At 36.8% G+C, this 17,364-nt stretch overlaps 2 protein-coding genes across 3 annotated transcripts in view; one reads left to right on the forward strand and one right to left on the reverse strand.

The window, feature by feature from the left end:
• The window catches only part of LOC128236272 (uncharacterized), a 47,957-nt gene extending 37,883 nt beyond the window's left edge, over nt 1-10,074 (reverse strand). Inside the window, exons 1-3 of one of the 2 annotated variants that reach the window (XR_008261304.1) lie at nt 9,777-10,074; nt 4,501-4,968; nt 3,449-3,865 (exon numbers count right to left, since the gene is read on the reverse strand). Coding sequence is in view for 1 of the 2 variants with exons in the window: in XM_052951156.1 (XP_052807116.1) it covers nt 3,449-3,865; nt 4,501-4,968; nt 9,777-9,834 (943 nt within the window). In the remaining variant the exon portion in view is untranslated. The remainder of the gene's footprint in view (nt 1-3,448; nt 3,866-4,500; nt 4,969-9,776) is intronic. The other variant, XM_052951156.1, reaches the window with a different exon arrangement.
• A 665-nt stretch (nt 10,075-10,739) lies between these two features.
• On the forward strand, nt 10,740-13,554 carry LOC128236269 (uncharacterized). Its single transcript, XM_052951153.1, has 3 exons — nt 10,740-11,122; nt 11,789-11,936; nt 12,373-13,554. Exons 1-3 carry the CDS (start codon nt 10,810-10,812, stop codon nt 13,289-13,291), a joined length of 1,380 nt encoding a protein of 459 aa, XP_052807113.1. The 5' UTR covers nt 10,740-10,809; the 3' UTR covers nt 13,292-13,554.
• Nucleotides 13,555-17,364: the final 3,810 nt, after the last annotated feature.

The raw sequence follows: 17,364 nt of genomic DNA on the forward strand, positions 1-17,364 counted from the left end.
AAGATGTTACAGTAAAACATGCCATCATTGGAATAAGTGAAGAAACCAAACATGATGCGGATTTAGCAATTGTCTTCGAGAATCAAGCCATTAAATTACTAGCTTAAATATATGAAGAAAGCTGGAAACGCATATGTGTGGCCTGAGAAGTCAGACGTTTCTCAGGAGCCAACAGAACATATCATTTCAAAGCTAGAAGCTCCTGAACTTGTCAATGAAAGAGGTCATTTTAAATTCAATACACAGGAACTCAGCAAAGTTAAAGTTAATCTGTTGAAAATACACAAACATGTGTATTTCAAATAGAAAATGTTGAGCATGTGTTGGTTCTTACAATGTGTAGAGTCCGTAACCGTAGTGCAGTCTATTTCTATCTCATACAAAAAATATGTTCTATTGATATAAACAGCAGAAACTGACTATACTTGATAGGAAAAGTGTTTATTTTAGAAAAACAATGTGCTTGGGGCACTTGGTTCTACAAACTTTAAAAGTTACAGTTAAAGTTGTGTGATCATTTTTGTCAATTTTTAGAGTTCATCGCAACTGGGATGAAATATGTTTTTTTTTATGCTTATCTCAAGCAGAGATTTTATGCATTTGTTTGTTAACATTCTAATTGTTAGTTTTCTGTGTTAACCTGAATAATACAGACTTGTTTCCATTAAAATCTTTGTTGTTATATGCCTGTTGTAGTGTCTGTAACCTTACACTGACCTGTATGTAAAAGTCGCCAAAAAAATAAATTTATAAAAGCGACTGTAGGAAAACAAATATCATTTCCAATGACTGAAACTTTAAACTAAAAATGGACAAAATTTCATGGCCCTGCATGGAAGTTCATTTTTCCACCTTGGTGAGACACTTAGGTGGACAAATACCGTGTTTTAGCCGATTTACCTTTCCAATAAAATGAAAGTTGACTGACACAGACAACAATTATGCCAAACGGAACAACTCGACACAATCGTAATAAGTAGGCCACATCCGACAAGCTTCGAGATAGACCGTCAAACTCATAATTATTCGTTGGATACTTATTTTTTGTGTACGGAACTAATATAAAATAACATAATCTGGTAATATTACTTGTTTTTATGATATTTAATGGACGCAATATGCTTTAACCCGGAACAACTACCCACTTTTGGTACAAAACAATTTGTACATTAAGGATTTGCCATATCAAAAATCATAAAAAAATCTGTCAACGTACAATTATTTGGACTACTTGGGGTACGGGATCATTTGGCAGGGATTTTATCGGCAGTTTGTCCCCGCAGGACAAGGATTTTACCTGGGCTTGGCTTGACAGAAAGCCAAAGTCCCCGCTTTTCTCCGGACCTGGGAAGGCTGTGATTACCGGAGGCCTTACCTAGGGTCCTTGGGCAACGGTATCATTTGGCAGGGATTTTACCGGCAATTCGTCCCTGTAGGACAAGGATTTTACCCGGGCTTGGCTGGACAGAAAGTCAAAGTCCCCTCTATTCTCCGGAACTGGGGAGGCCGTGATTACCCGAGACTGGGTGTATACCGGGGTTAGCTGGGGAAAATGGGCCTTTGCCCGGGCTTAGCTGGACCGAAAGTCAAAGTCCCTGCCATTCCCTGGACTGGGGGGGGGGGGGGCAGTTACAACTGACTGGTGCATAACCAAGAGTTGTCCTACTTCTTAGCCACAGGTGCAAGTCACATAATCAATAATCGCCTTATATATGGGATAAGTGTATTAAGATATTCTTATTAAAATTGTTTGTGTCAAGTAGATCTACCTGTGTTCTTAGCTGATACATAAAGTAACATATTCAACAAGCCACACAAAAATGCAATAGAATAAAATATATATGACTTACCATGGAAGTTAGGGATATATCCATTTTGCAAAACTTAGTGTCATTCAGTCATTCTGATTCATCGTTCTGCAAAGCTCGATGATTTTGTTTATCTTCTATGAAAAACAAAAACAAAATAATTCGTCTGACACATTCGTAATTTTCCAGCATGATACATGTACTCTGGTATTGATTATTGTAATTGTATGTTTGTGTTAAACCGGTTTAAAGTCAGATTCAAGTACCAATAATTAAACAATTTTAAGCAATATCATCTTTTTAACGCTACAACTCTTTAATGTCACGTATAATTTTCATTCCTGCAGTATTTTTAAAGACGGTTAACAAAGGAAGATTTTTTTTAAAAGGTTACATTACACTATTTCATAAGTTTCGAAATTAGTTAAATTACCTTTAATAATATCATTTACATAACTAACATGGTTGTTATATTAAACATATAAGATACATATGTAGTAACATTTGTTTTTGCTTTAAATGAAGTGCAATAATCGCGTTTAAATCATAAATAGTCAAAACAGGTTTTGCTGGGTTTTTCTACCGTAAAAAACATTCATAAAATTTCTATTGTTCTTTTAATAAAAAGCAAGTATTTCAAAATCCTTAAACAAGTGATAATTAACATCATAACAATAATATACTAGCTTAGAAGTGGGGTTTTTACGGATTTTGTATTATCGGTAAAATCTTGGAGTTTTATCCCGCAGGAGAAAAACCCCGTACTGAAAAGCGTGTTTTTTTTGTTTCGCGTTATTTCACTTCCGGTGTCGAAGCATAATGCTCCTTTTGATACAAGATGTTGTTTTGAGCTAAAATAACTTGAATCGTGTATTATTGAAACCCCGCGGGATTTTTCCCCAGCTTTTGAAAAACGGGAGAAAAATCCCGCGGGATAGTGAAAAACCCCGTGTTTTTCTGCGAAAACCCCGCTGGGGCCCGAAGTTGGCGGGTCAATTAGACAAACTTCCAAAAACATTTCGCAAACAAAAAACACCAAAATCATACCTTAATGAAGCCTTCTAACTAAAGTATAGGCCAGTATTCGATTACACCGTATTTAAAGGGTACTTGAGTTTGCGAAATCTAGGATTTGCAAACACAAATTGGAGGTCGTTAAATTAACATACCTTTGTTTATTATGATTAACAATTGCGTGTCACAAACGTGTGTGCTGTTTAACATTAACTAAAAACTTACAAATTTAACATTTTCAGTTGCATTCATATTTGTTTGCTTGTAAATGAAGCAGCTTGTTTCGAATTAAACTTCGGAGCTTACTTTCCTTTTAAGGACAAAATCATTAGATGACACAGTCACGTGCCATTAAGCTTAATGCATGTGTCTCTTTCTCTAAACTTCACCAAAAAATCTGCTTTTTGCATTCATTTATATAATGTTATTTATCTTTAAAGAAGAAAACTTTACTAAGTATCAAGAATGTAGAAAAACTTCAAATTGAGAGTTTCTGCTTTAACCGCATCAAAGTTGAGGGAACTCACAGACAATAAATTTGAAATTCTGTCGTTGGTCTTCAGGTGTGTCCCAGTTCATGTGCACATAACATTGGAACATTGGTACAATAAGATAATAACACTTACAGACAATGAATTTGAAATTCTGTCGTTGTTCTTCAGGTGTTACCCAGTTCGGATTTCCAGAAATGTCCACATAGCACTGGAAATGAAGTCTGTTGTCGGCTGTTCTTCCAGCATCCTGTGCCGTCATATTGTATGTCACAGAGTCCGTCTGTTGATACACACAGTTGCCTAAAGCCTGTGCATCACCTATGACTGCATCTGGACTATAGTACGGAGCCAGGGGGCTGCCTGGAACAAAGTTACTCTTTAACCAGCGGATCTGGGCAGTACCGTTGTAGGAGCCGATGTTGGCCGAGCACTCCATCTTGACTGTTTGTCCCACGTAGAAGGGTCCAATTGTGTCAGAAAGAGCTATTGGAAGTGAGGTATTCAAGCTACTCATGTTGTAGACATTCCTTGTGATAGTAGTGGGTAAAACTGAAGAGGAAAATATGTGTTGGTTACAATACAGTGAATAGGGAAAGTCAACTTCGAGAACTACTAGGCATCTCAAACATACTCAGATATCATTGATGCTAAATAAAAACGCTCTTTAGGATTTTGAAGACTTTCTCTATTTATGAATTTCCGACGTATTTATGATCTTAACCATATATTTTTATATAAATAGTTATAAGAAGAACGACTCATGTATGAAAGTTCCTCCACGAAACTAATAATAAACTTTAGTGAATGTATATGGCGTTTTCAGGAATATCTTCTTGACAATGTTGACAATGTTCATCGGATTTGTCTCAGATGAAAAACAGGCAATAACAAGAAATCGTTTTAATTGATTTATTGACAAAAACCAAAAATAATGTTTTGAGTGTTTTACATACTCGTGAATTTAAATAATATAAAACTCAAATTGTAAATAACATTTATTTTTGTACCAAGGTTCTGATATTTATGGTAAGACTAGATGTCTTAGTAGAATCAACATGGCCTAAAGATCTGCAGGGCTATATTTATATTTATGTTTTTAGTAACATACGTTTGCATCTATCTTATCAAAAGCACTCTAGTCTTAGACAAATCATCAATTGCTGATATAATTGGAATGTACTCACCTTGGACATCAAGCTCTTTAGATTTCATGCCATTGGCTGTATTATAAGCAGGCCCAAGCATTGTGTAGGAAAGATCGCATCTGTACTCCACTGCATTACTACAGGTCATAGAAGACACAGGACGAGACACGCCTAATGTACTATCCCTTCCGTTACTGCTTGTTGAATCAAAACTTCCCTCTACAGTCCAACTAGAACCTGCACCAGATGCTAACAAAGGCTTCCGGTATGTATCTGCATTGTTGGTGTCAATATTCTGCAATATGGCTAGGTCTGTGTAGTCTTGGGCATTTGCACTTGTCTTATATTGTACCTTCAATGTAGTGATTTTAAACAACTGATTCACATTGTTCACCCTACACATAACCTGGAATTTGTCAGTACTTGAACTGTCAACCTTAATGTGTTCAATTGTTTGACTTCCTCCAGCCTCCAGTATCCTCTGGAATTCAATCTGCAGGCCATTGTCTGAAATGAATAACAAGAATGATATATTATGATTATTCCTATTACAAACATCTCTCATGTTCGTGAAAACACCGTGTCTGTGTAGGTTTTAGGGCGGGGATTTAGAGTATCATCATGACATGGCTCGAACTCGCTTAGCTCGAATTCATCGTTTGCTCGAACTTGACTTAAAGGACCGATTTTGTTTATACTGAAGGTAAATGATCCCGTTTGGCTCGAATTTTCCGAGGCTCAAATTATTTTCCGCCGGTCCCTCGGAGTTCGAGCTAACGATGCGCGACTGCAATCCCGTACGCCTGTTTGGTTCGAACGTGTTAATCCGTCTCCCGGTATTCATACCCATTTGATGAGTTTCCGAATAAAACAAATTATTTAAGAGAGATCCGCGAAATTTTGACAATTTACAATTGTGGATGACGTGATTTGGGTGGTGCACGTGTCAAATCATACATGCTAGTATATTGAATTAATTCTTCATATAATGTTCGCGAAATATTGGTTCTGTTGTAGTTGACATCAGAATGAGTAATCAAAACATTATATTCTTCGAAGGTTTTCCTTCGATTACATTATGTTCAAATACTTATAAATGTGAAATACAAACACCCACTCAGATTAGTATGGAGCAAGCTTAGCAGTTTTAAACTTAACATCAAAACCAACATTCTATGTGATCATATCCACAGAAATTGTGAAAAAAATAAAATCCCAAAACTAGTTATACAAAAGGCTTAAAGTTTGCACATTTTTCTTTTAATTGATCGTAAAGCCTATAAAGATTAACACTTTCAAACTGCTTTAAAGGTGAACAATATAGATGCTTAAACATTTTGCTTTAATCGTTAAAATTAACACTAATTTTGCATCAAGCCGTAGTACGTCCAATGTTATGCGACGATTATGTAGAAATTGTTGTAATGCTGTTTAAATTTTATGTCATAAACGTACATCTTAAAGTACCAAATACTTGTAAACTAGCATAAATTGTTTACATACTTTTGCTCAATAAGAGCACTCCACAACACATTCCAAATAAAACGACATTATTATACTAATAGATCCTGTTTTATATATGGCGCAAGCCTAAATTCACTCAATATTTAACATTCTGCAAAGCGTGCAATTCGCTGCAGTATTATAACTAGTATCATTTTGTTCACCGAACCAAATGCAAACACAAAATTGTTTTACAAAATTAATTATCTTCAGTTAACACCGTTCGAGATAACATTGAAGAATGCCTCGAAACTTTGTGTGTCCAGACATCGGAAAGGGGAAATGTCAGATTTGAAAAAAAACTTCTTCTGGCCGTATGTCACATATGCTGATGCCGTTTCAAGCTTTTAAAAAGGATAACTATTAAATCATATGCATACAGTAGCACTCACTATAAACAGCATTATCATAAACTTGTTAATGACAATGAATTACATGTAGTTCGTATTTAATCATGAAACTACGCATCGTTTGTTTGGTCATACAGATGTCGGCGGTATAGTTATGGTTTCCATATCATTTGGTGTGATTCAAACTTAAAGAAATTTGGTATTTATTTATTGATATGTTATTGAATGATGCTTAAATCAATATAATACATTATCAGTAAGACAGCCATAAATACAGTCGGATAGAACATTAATGATATTGAAATATTTATTATAATTCAGATTTATACCTGGACGAGCTTGATACATTATTTATTTAGTTATACTCCTTGAGCGACAATAAAATACATTCGCCTGTGCGGTTCTAAGTGGTGTAAAATTTTAATATATAACATGAGGGTCATGAAGCGATTGCCATAGCCCATGCCTTTTTTAGACACAAAAGTGTCACTCGATAACATTTTAAGCGAGAGTTGAAAGCCATTAAAACGTCCTGTTTATTTGTATTTCACAAAACACGTCTGTGAAGCCCTGATCAAAATGTTAAGAGAGGCTTTGATTAAGGTCGAAGTGTGTTCACTACGCCGCTGACGCCGACACCACCGCTACTCACGACGGCGAAACCAGCGTAACGTAAATGCCTAGAAGGGTTTTCTTTAAAAAACACAAAAACAATAACAGACAAGCTAAAATTAAGCTTGGATATTAATTTTACACGAGCTATTATATAATGTTACACCGGTCGACATATAAGATGTATAACAAATAACACATAACCTATATAAACATTTCAATCAGGAATCATTCCCTGGAGGGTAATTAAGCTTAGAATGTCACTCAAATTAACATTCGGCGCTTAATTGCAAATCTGAACGTATTGTTCAAACTTCAAAAGTAAGAAAGGAAAGAAAATAGTAACATGAAATTTAAGGGCATAAGCTATTATCATCATCCTCCGAGTAGTCACTTGCAATGATGTGATAAGGCACCGAACAGAGGTTAAGTACCATTGAAAATGTCATAAACAAACTGGAACATTTGTTGCATCTTATTTCATTTTTGAGCATAAATACAGGATTATCATGGCCGGCCGATTGCAATATGTGTAGCATTTTAAAGAGAAAAGAATCACAATTCGTGGTGTTTCTAGTATTTCTAGTAAATTGAGGCGTGCAAACAGTTGGACTGTACAAATGTATTGACAACATTAAACGTTTGAGCAACAGGTGTAGGTTTGAATATTGTTAACCAGCATCTAAGAAAATGGTTTGTAATAGACGGTGTTTCAGCAGAGGTAATACCCGACTTTAAAGTATCCTACCCACATTTTTTTCTGATACACATGTTTGCTAGGTTAAGTTATTAAATCGTTGTTTACTTGCTCTATTTCAAATTAAGTAGGCCGTAAAATGACAAATGTTTGAAACTTTAGTCTAAACTTTAGTCTAAACTTTAGTCTTAACTTTAGTCTAATCTTTAGTATAAACTTTAGTCTAAACTTTAGTCTTAACTTTATTTGTTTAATAACGACTGTGAAGAATGTTTTATAAATAAATTATTATTAGATTACACTAAGTCATTCTCTTTGGCACGTTGTTTTGCAGGAGTGTGTTCTTGTGTTGTGATGGAAACTTGGGAAACCAGTGGAAACCCATTTGTCCAGCTAAGTAACCACAAACCAATCTCACGTGCGCCCAGGACGGGAATCGAACGAGGCTCGCCTTGGTAAGAAGCAAGTGCACTTACCGCAGCGCTAACCGGACAACCAATGATCAAACTTTGAAGGCCAAAACCTTTTTTTATTTATAATACTTTCGGTAAATATACTCTATTTGATTTCTTAATTGAAGTACGACAGACTTATATTCAAGCCTTTGTATGCAGGTTTAGACGAGCATTTGTTAGCGGTAAAAAAGAGCTGTTAGTCATGTGACATAATGTCTAATTATATACCAATATATCCCGGCATATTGATGCTTTATCTAACTTGGAACTAAGCTAGTCATCTGGAATACTTTTTTAATAGTTATTAAAGCGTTGATGATTTGCTTTATTTTAACTAAAGTCGACCGTAAATGACATTTTCGGAATCTTTAGTCTAAATTTCAGTCTCAATTGTATGTGTTTAATAACGACTGTTAAGAATATTATATTAATTAACACTAAGTCACTCTAGTAAGCATGTTGTTTCACGGAGATTTGGTCTTGTGTTGTTGGGAAATCCGGAGAGCCCGATAAAATCCAATTTGTCCGGCTTAGTGACCGTCAACGAAACTTGTACCCAGTGATCGAACCGGATTACTTACTTTAAAAGTTTTAAGGCATACCCCTTATAACCCTATACTATTTTTGGTAAACATTTTATATCTACTTTTAATGCATACTAAATACTTTCATAGTATACTAAATACCATGGGTTCACCATGCAACCAAAAGCTATATATCTATTGGTTGGATACATTAATTAGAAAGACGTCAGACTAATATTCAACCCTCCTTTATGCAGGTCTAAACGCGCATTTGTGAGTAGCAAAAAAGAACATTTGGTTTTGTGACATTGTGTTAAATCAGATATGGATATATCCCGGCATAGTAATCCTTTATATAATTTACAAGTCAAGTCAAACCAAAAGTTGTACATACATAATCGATACGAGCTTAACCGTTTCGTTCAACGATATGTGAGATTATTATACCTCACTTCTAAAGAACTTATAGTAAAAACGCCAGGGCAATATTTTCGACTATCACCCCGCACTATCACCCTATTCCGCACTGTCACCCTCTGATATCATGAAATTGAAAATACGCTACAAATACGCCGCCATGTTGGATTTGTATGTGAAAAATTATGATTAATATAAAACTGGCATTGCAACCTTATAATGCACTAATTATAAGACCTCACTTCTATTGAACATATGAAATTGGCAATACGGTACGAATACGGGATTTACTGATAATATTTTACTTAAAGCCTGTATCACCTGAGCGCTTTGTTTACCAGCCGACAATTCTTGCCAAAATGGCAACAAGATTCGCAGCTGTCAGTTAAAATGGTATTTTTTAGTCTTTAAAATACTACAGTTTTTGTTCGGTATAATAAAATAGATATAGATATCGGTCGACAGTATTAACCTCAGGTTGACAATATGCACTGTCACCCTCAAGGCAGTCAATATTTATATACTAGTCAATAAATGGAAATTCCCTTAAATTTACAAAAAGATACAATTAAAGATGCTTACATGATTTGCTCTCAAAGGTTTAAAAATGTTATTCTTCAATATGCGTGTTAATATCGTACATCTAATAAAATGTAAGGAAAATATCCGTAAACTTTCAATTGATTTGAAATGGACGAGTTAACTAATTTAAATATCATTATTAATGATCTTTAATAGTGTAAAAAAATATACACACCTTCGCCAGATGCAAAACCAACACAACAAATTATAACAGCAAACACAAAACAATCCATTTTGATTTAGCGAATAGTCCATCAACCAAGCACTTTCTAATTCGGTACGTTACATCACTCCAGATATCCGCACATCAATAAAATACCAGGTGCAGGCTGCTTTAAATCGTCGTTTTACCTTATCTAATATTGCGCTCAAATACAAACAAACACATCATGATTTATGCGTTTATTTACTCGTATAAAGCAGTGAAACGGACATCCTGTTATGCAGAGTAAGACAGTTAACATTCCATGGCTGTGTTAAATCGGAACCTAGTGAATGTTAGAAGTTTAATTTATCATACTCAAGGCCGTAGTCAAGAGATGCAGTACAGAATTGCTAGGGTGCGTAGCTAGACCAGTGCTTAAGTGCAGGCCCGAATTGCTAGGGTGCGTAGCTAGACCAGTGCTTAAGTGCAGGCCCGAATTGCTAGGGGCGTAGCTAGACCAGTGCTTAAGTGCAGGCCCGAATTGCTAGGGGCGTAGCTAGACCAGTGCTTAAGTGCAGGCCCGATTTGCTAGGGGCGTAGCTAGACCAGTGCTTAAGTGCAGGCCCGATTTGCTAGGGGCGTAGCTAGACCAGTGCTTAAGTGCAGGCCCGATTTGCTAGGGGCTAGCTAGACCAGTGCTTAAGTGCAGGCCCGATTTGCTAGGGGCGTAGCTAGACCAGTGCTTAAGTGCAGGCCCGATTTGCTAGGGGCGTAGCTAGACCAGTGCTTAAGTGCAGGCCCGATTTGCTAGGGGCGTAGCTAGACCAGTGCTTAAGTGCAGGCCCGATTTGCTAGGGGCGTAGCTAGACCAGTGCTTAAGTGCAGGCCCGAATTGCTAGGGTGCGTAGCTAGACCAGTGCTTAAGTGCAGGCTCAATCTGATTAAAATCCTGATCTTCTGTACACGAAGATCTGACCGTCACCAGTTTCAAACCGTTTTCATTACATTTCGGATTTCCAATATCGCTAAAAATAGATCAGCCAATGAAATCGCCTGTTACGGAATGAATGTAGGCGCGATCTTCAAAATGGCGATACCCATGGCTATCCGGAAAGTTGTTGGTGAAATGGAATTTATAACGGCCTTAAAACACAATCAAATGGAAATTCTAATGGAAATACTGAACGGAAATGATTGTTTTGCAATACTGCCAACTGGGTATGGTAAATCATTGCCGTACCAAATGTTCTTACCAGTAAAAAGAGCTCTTAATCCTGAAAATCATGACACGGTGTTGGTATGCTGTCCCCTCATCTCCCTTATGGAAGACCAAGTCAGACGAGTGCAGCAGTTTGGAGTAACAGCTGCCTTGAGAGGTTTGTTTAAAGTCAACATTCTGTCCTTTTTCTTACTTTGTAGCATAGATTTATATTACTGATCAACTGAGTTATTCAGGTTATTGCTGTTTATTTCGGGTGTCGGAGGTTTCGTCACACTACCAGTTCGTCACACTGATTTTATATAGTAAATTCAAAGAGGTTTCGTCACACTTAATTTATATGGGAGATAATAGATATTACCAATGTGTGAACAAACAATGGATAATAAATGTGCCACTGATTAGTTGTTTGCATTCATCAGTAATCAAATTAAACTCAATATTAATAATTAATATCATAATTTTTAAATGGCCAGCTGACTTATTTAATTAATCACAATCATGAAATTTCAAAGATTTTATTACCTTATAAAATATGTGTGAAATACAATATCATTAATTTGGACTATCTCTTTTTCAATAACTATGTAAAAAGTGTGACGAAACCTCTTTTGTATTACTATATAAAATCAGTGTGACGAACTGGTAGTGTGACAAAACCTCCGTAATTCTTTATTTCCATAATGGACCAATTAATTGGTCAGACATCTGTGGACTAGCTATAAAATTAAAAAAACAAACATTAGAAACCAATATGTCAAATTTAAACTCGGGTGCAAGAATTTTAGTTTACTGAATTATTGAAATAAATTGTGCTTTTCAGGCACAGACCAAGACGCCAATGAGGCAATTGACGATGGGACGATCAGTGTGATATTTGCTTCACCAGAGGCACTTGCAGAAGAGTGGGTCAGGCAAATTAAAGATGTATCATTGATAGTTGTTGACGAGTGTCACACAATTTCAATGTGGTAGGTTTTGTAAAATATAATTACAATTTACAAAACAACAAGAAAGAACCCAATCTGATTAAAATCATATCCCCTATATTGCTTCGTGTACAGAAGATCAGGATTTTAATCAGATTGAGAAAGAACCTAGACTAAATGTAAACCATGTTCCTGTGTATCTGGTTATGTGAATATAATAGTGATATTTTGTCATGCACTTTATAAGCATGTGTAACATTTACAATGGTTGTGCTTTGTACATGGTATGGTATGCAAACACTTGGGAGTCTGATACAACCGATACAAATTATTTTCAGTCATTTATAACTTTTAAAGAATTCCAAGTTTTATCAGACTGACTGAATATTTACAAGACGGCATTCTTACAAAATGACTGTAATTTACAAATAACTATAAATATGTATTTTTTATTAAACAAACTTTTTTATTTATTTAGGGGTGGTCTAGATGTTGACGAGGAGAAGGCCTTTCGGAAGTATTTCCGCTTTATTGGAACATTACGCTCAATATTTCCAGACGCAACAGTGTTAGCCCTGAGTGCTACTTGTACTTTGAAAATGAAAACGCAGATAATGAGCAATTTGAATCTTAGTGGAAAGGCCCGAGTTATTGAAACCTCTCCAAACAGAGCCAATATCAAATATGTTGTAAAAAGAACACCAATTGCCATTGAGGAAACCTTTTTTTGGTTAATAGATAAATTGTGTGAATTGAAAAAAGACTTCCCAAGGATTTTGATATACTGTAATTCCATCAAAGATGTATGCCAACTTTTTAACTATGTTGTTACTGAAACAAATTTAATGGATCAAAATGTGGTTGAAATGTACCATTCTGAAACGCCGCAAGAAAAAAAAGAACACATTGTGCAAAATTTAGGGCTTGACTCCCAAATGAAAGTAGTTATTGCAACAACAGCTTTAGGCTTGGGTGTTGATGTCAAGAACTGCCATGGGGTGATTTTATTTGGACCACCAAAAGATGTTGTTGATCTGTTACAGGAAAGTGGACGATGTGGTCGTAATGATGAGCCCTCAGTCTGTGTTATTTTTTGTAATCGGTATCAATTAAATCATATTTCAAAAGAAGTGAAGGAAGTAATAGGTTCTGTGGAATGTAGGAGGAGGTGTTTGTTGAAAAACTTTACCAGTGAAGAGGTTGTCTCAGACCCAGCACATATGTGCTGTGATCTCTGCGTTTCTCACTGCAACTGTGGTTCCTGTACACCCCATCCCATAGAAGTTTTAGTAGGTACTTTTTCCGCTAAAGCAGAAGATGCATTGGTCAGTAGTGACAGTGATACTATTTCCTACGAATATGAATCTGATGTCAGTTTCGATGGTGGCTTTGAATGAAAATTATAAAAGACAACAAAAACATATCTTAGAATTTAAATTATAAGATTTAATTTCAAAAATGATGTAGTATCTAATAAAATACAATCATGTACTAATATTTTGCCTCACCACATATTAAAAAACAATTGTTATAGTCAATGGCTATAATTCACTATATACCTTATGCAAGAAGAAAAATGAACAGTATAATGAATATAGCATTTTAATGAAGAATAAAGTTAAAATTAAATTATAAAATGTTTTAGATTTTATCTTGTTTAGCTTTTTATGTGAAGCACAATTAAACTTCACACAAATGTTTCATGCGCAAGAAGCAGCTCCTTTGCTCATAGGTCAAGGTCACTCTTCTGAGGTTAAAGGTCAAATTTAACCACATCCTGAGTTTTTATAGAGTTTATAATTGAATGCAGCAGAAACTAACATCTTCAGTCTGATTGTGCCTCACCACATTATGCATATTTTATATTGACCTAAAAACGTTTAATTTTAACAGGTATATATTTGATTGAATATATTTACTACAAACAGGCGTATTTTGTTGCTATTGCACCCTTGTTTACATGTACAGTTGTACTTCAAAACACAAAACGAAAAGACATTGGAAAGATTACATGTTCTTATTCCGCAAACGTCTGAATGGCAATTCTGGCTTGTGTCTGGCAATCATTACTGGCAAACCAACAAAACAGTCACTGAAAGGATTGCTGCTTTTTTGCACAATTTTACGGCAATGAAGTGTGCGGCCAGGACGAACTTCTAAACCATTAATAGACAGCAAATCTATCAAAACCTTTTTGACATCCTCCTTGTATGAAGGAAGTTTGTGAAACCCTTTTCTTTTTTTTACTTCACACATAGCATCAAAATGTTTAACTGCATGAACAAGATGGGGAAATTCTTTTGAATGTTGCACAATACTGTCTTTTGTTTGAAAGCCATGTGTTGCATTTTTGGTGTCTCTGTTTAAAATTTCAACAAATTCATCCAAAGACAAATTATTGTTCTTCCCACCTGAAATATTGATAAATCTGTTTGCAATTAAGCGCTTTGATTGGTGAGCCGGTAATGTGCCAGACACAAGTGCTGTAAGATGTACACTTCCTATCAAATATTTAACTTTGTTGGTCCTGTTGTATATAGGCGTTTCAAATTTGGCACTCCTTACTACTCTGTAGCCATCACCCATATCAACAGCACTGTTTAAGTTTTGGTGAAGAGCTGTTAGACGGAAAACTGAAACAAGATAGTCATTCAGTTCATCTGTTTGCCTAAGCAATGAGTTTGTTGTTTGGACCTTGGCAGACATGTTAACTTGATGTTTAGTTTTTTCATGCATTTTCAAAGATGTTACATATTTATACCTTGCATTACAGAAGTGGCACTTGAAATTGTCATTTTCAATAGAATTAACCCAGTAATTTTCCTCGTGATCAGGATCTGCGAGCACATTCTGCAATTCTGCAAATAAATCATGAGGAAAAATCTCTTTTACAATTTCACCACACTTGTCATTTAGCCATTGTAACTGTTGATCTGCTTCCCAATCTTTTATGCCTTGTGGTACTGGAATAGTTGAATCACAGCTATTTTAGGCCACAGTTGCACTTTAGGACTGAATACTTTTTTCATAGGTTGTTGTGTTGTACTGGAACTTGAAGGGGACCACAGCAGACGTTTCACAGTTAATTTACGACTATAACCAATGGATTCGTTGAGGGTCTGTTTAATAATTTGCAATTTTTCAACTACCCCTTTCACCAGTCGATTGCACTTAATGCAAATCCCAGTAGCATCTGTTGAGGTCAGGTCCATATCAATAACTAAATGCAGATCATCAACTGTTTGTTTCGTTATTTTCAATTTTTTGTTCATGTTCACGCTCGTTTTTATTTTTCTGCCAGAAGGCGTTATTTCAACATTACAAAACACCATCCCACACAAAACACATCGATCTTGCAAATGATGTTTCTTCGGCGTGGAAACTGTCAACTCTGCCATTTTGTACAGTTACAGTAAACCAAATATTTAATGTTGGTGATGAGATCTTTTCACGTAAGGTCTAGGGCGAGATATTGGCAAACAAATCAAACAAAACAATGAAATACTTTCACGATCTTGACATGGCGATTTCACAGACGGTGTGTGTGAGAATTACACGTTGTAAAAATTACGCACTAAAAATTCGGAAATTCCAGCGATAAAAATAGAAACTTTCGACTTCTACTTTCGTTTTCGCTATATGAAAGCTAGGCGTTGATTGGTTAATGGTTACGTCACGCGATGGTGATCTCCAATTGGTGCCGGTCAGATCCCCATGCACAACAATATAGGGGATATGATTTTAATCAGATTGGTGCAGGCTCGAATTGCTAGGGTGCGTAGCTAGACCAGTGCTTAAGTGCAGGCCCGAATTGCTAGGGTGCGTAGCTAGACCAGTGCTTAAGTGCAGGCCCGATTTGCTAGGGGCGTAGAAAGACTATTGTCGATGTGCAGGCCGGTTTTGCTCGGGGGCGTATACAGACTAGAGTTGATGTACAGACACAGTTTGCAAGGAGGCGAAGCTAGACCAGTGTTAATATACAGGCCCTATTTGGTAGGGAGTGTATCTAGACCACAGTTGATGTGCAGGCCCTATTTGCTAGGGAGCGTATCTAGACCAGTGTTGATGTACAGGCCCTATTTGCTAGGGAGTGTATCTAGACCAGTGTTGATGTACAGGCCCGGTTTGCAATGGAGCGAAGCTAGACCAGTGTCGATGTACAGGCCCGGTTTGCTTGGGGGCGAAACTAGACCAGTGTTGATGTGCAAGCCCTATTTACTAGGGAGCGTATCTAGACTAGAGTTGATGTGCAGGTCGTATTTGCAAGGGAGCGTATCTAGACCAATGTTTATGTGCAGGCCCGGTTAGCTAGGGGGCGAAGCTAGACTAGAGTTAATGTGCAGACCCGGTTTGCTCGGGGGCGTCGATACATCAGAGTTGATGTACAGACCCGGTTAGCTCGTGGACGTAGATACACCACAGTTGATGTGCAGGCCCGGATGCTTGGGGGTGTATATAGACTAGAGCTGATGTACAGGCCCAGTTTGCAAGGGAGCGAAGGTAGACCAGTGTTGATGTGCAGGCCCGGTTATCTAGGGGCGGAGCTAGACCAGTGTTAATATACAGACTCGGTTTGAAAGGGGGAATAGCAACACTAGATTTGATGTAGAGGCCCGGTCTGCTTGGAGAGTAGCTTTAACAGAATTGATGTGCAGACCTTTTTGACTAACGAAGCTAGGCCAGAGTTGAGATGCAGGAACGGTTTAAAAGGAGGCGTAGCATGATCAAAATTAATGTTTAGGCCTGGTTTACTAGGGGGCGTAGCTAGACCAGTGTTGATGTGCATGAAAGTTTAATTAGTGGACGAAACTACACCAAAGTTGATGTGCAGGCCCGGTTTAATAGTGGGCGTTGCTAGACCAAGATTTATGTGCAGCAGGCCTTGTGTGCTAGGCGACGTAGCTACGCCAGAATTAAATAGCGGGCCCGTTTTGCAAAGGGAGTAGCTAGATCAGAATTGATGTGCAGCAGGCCCGGTTTGCTAGGGGGCGTAGCAACACGAAAATTAATGTGCAGCAGGCCTTGTTTGCTAGTGGCTGTAGCTACATCAGAATTGATGTGTTAGCCCGGTTTGCTATGGGTGTAGGTACATCAGAATTGCTTTGCTTTCCTCTTTCTTAAAGAAAATGTTCATAAAAGAACAAGAGAAAACATTGCACCGTTTGCACAATAATTACAGATCGTACCCTGTAGTAAAATGGTTGTTACAGGGGACCACGTTTTCAAATTTTGAATATGCCATTTAATTAAAGAATCAGATGAAATATAACTCACGTGTGTACAAATATGCAAAAGGCAAAGCTGCACCATAGATGTGTCGACAGGTCATTGTCGAGCAACACCAATAAGAGCTGGAACTGGCGTTTTATATTTGTGAAATAGTATTGCTTAATTAAGTGACTCTCTTATTCAAATTAAATAACACACATGAATTACAAAAATCAATTTTGACTGAAAAACCCACATGTAT

Source organism: Mya arenaria, chromosome 5 (assembly GCF_026914265.1).
Source record: "Mya arenaria isolate MELC-2E11 chromosome 5, ASM2691426v1".
NCBI classification, from domain to species: Eukaryota; Metazoa; Mollusca; class Bivalvia; order Myida; family Myidae; genus Mya; species Mya arenaria.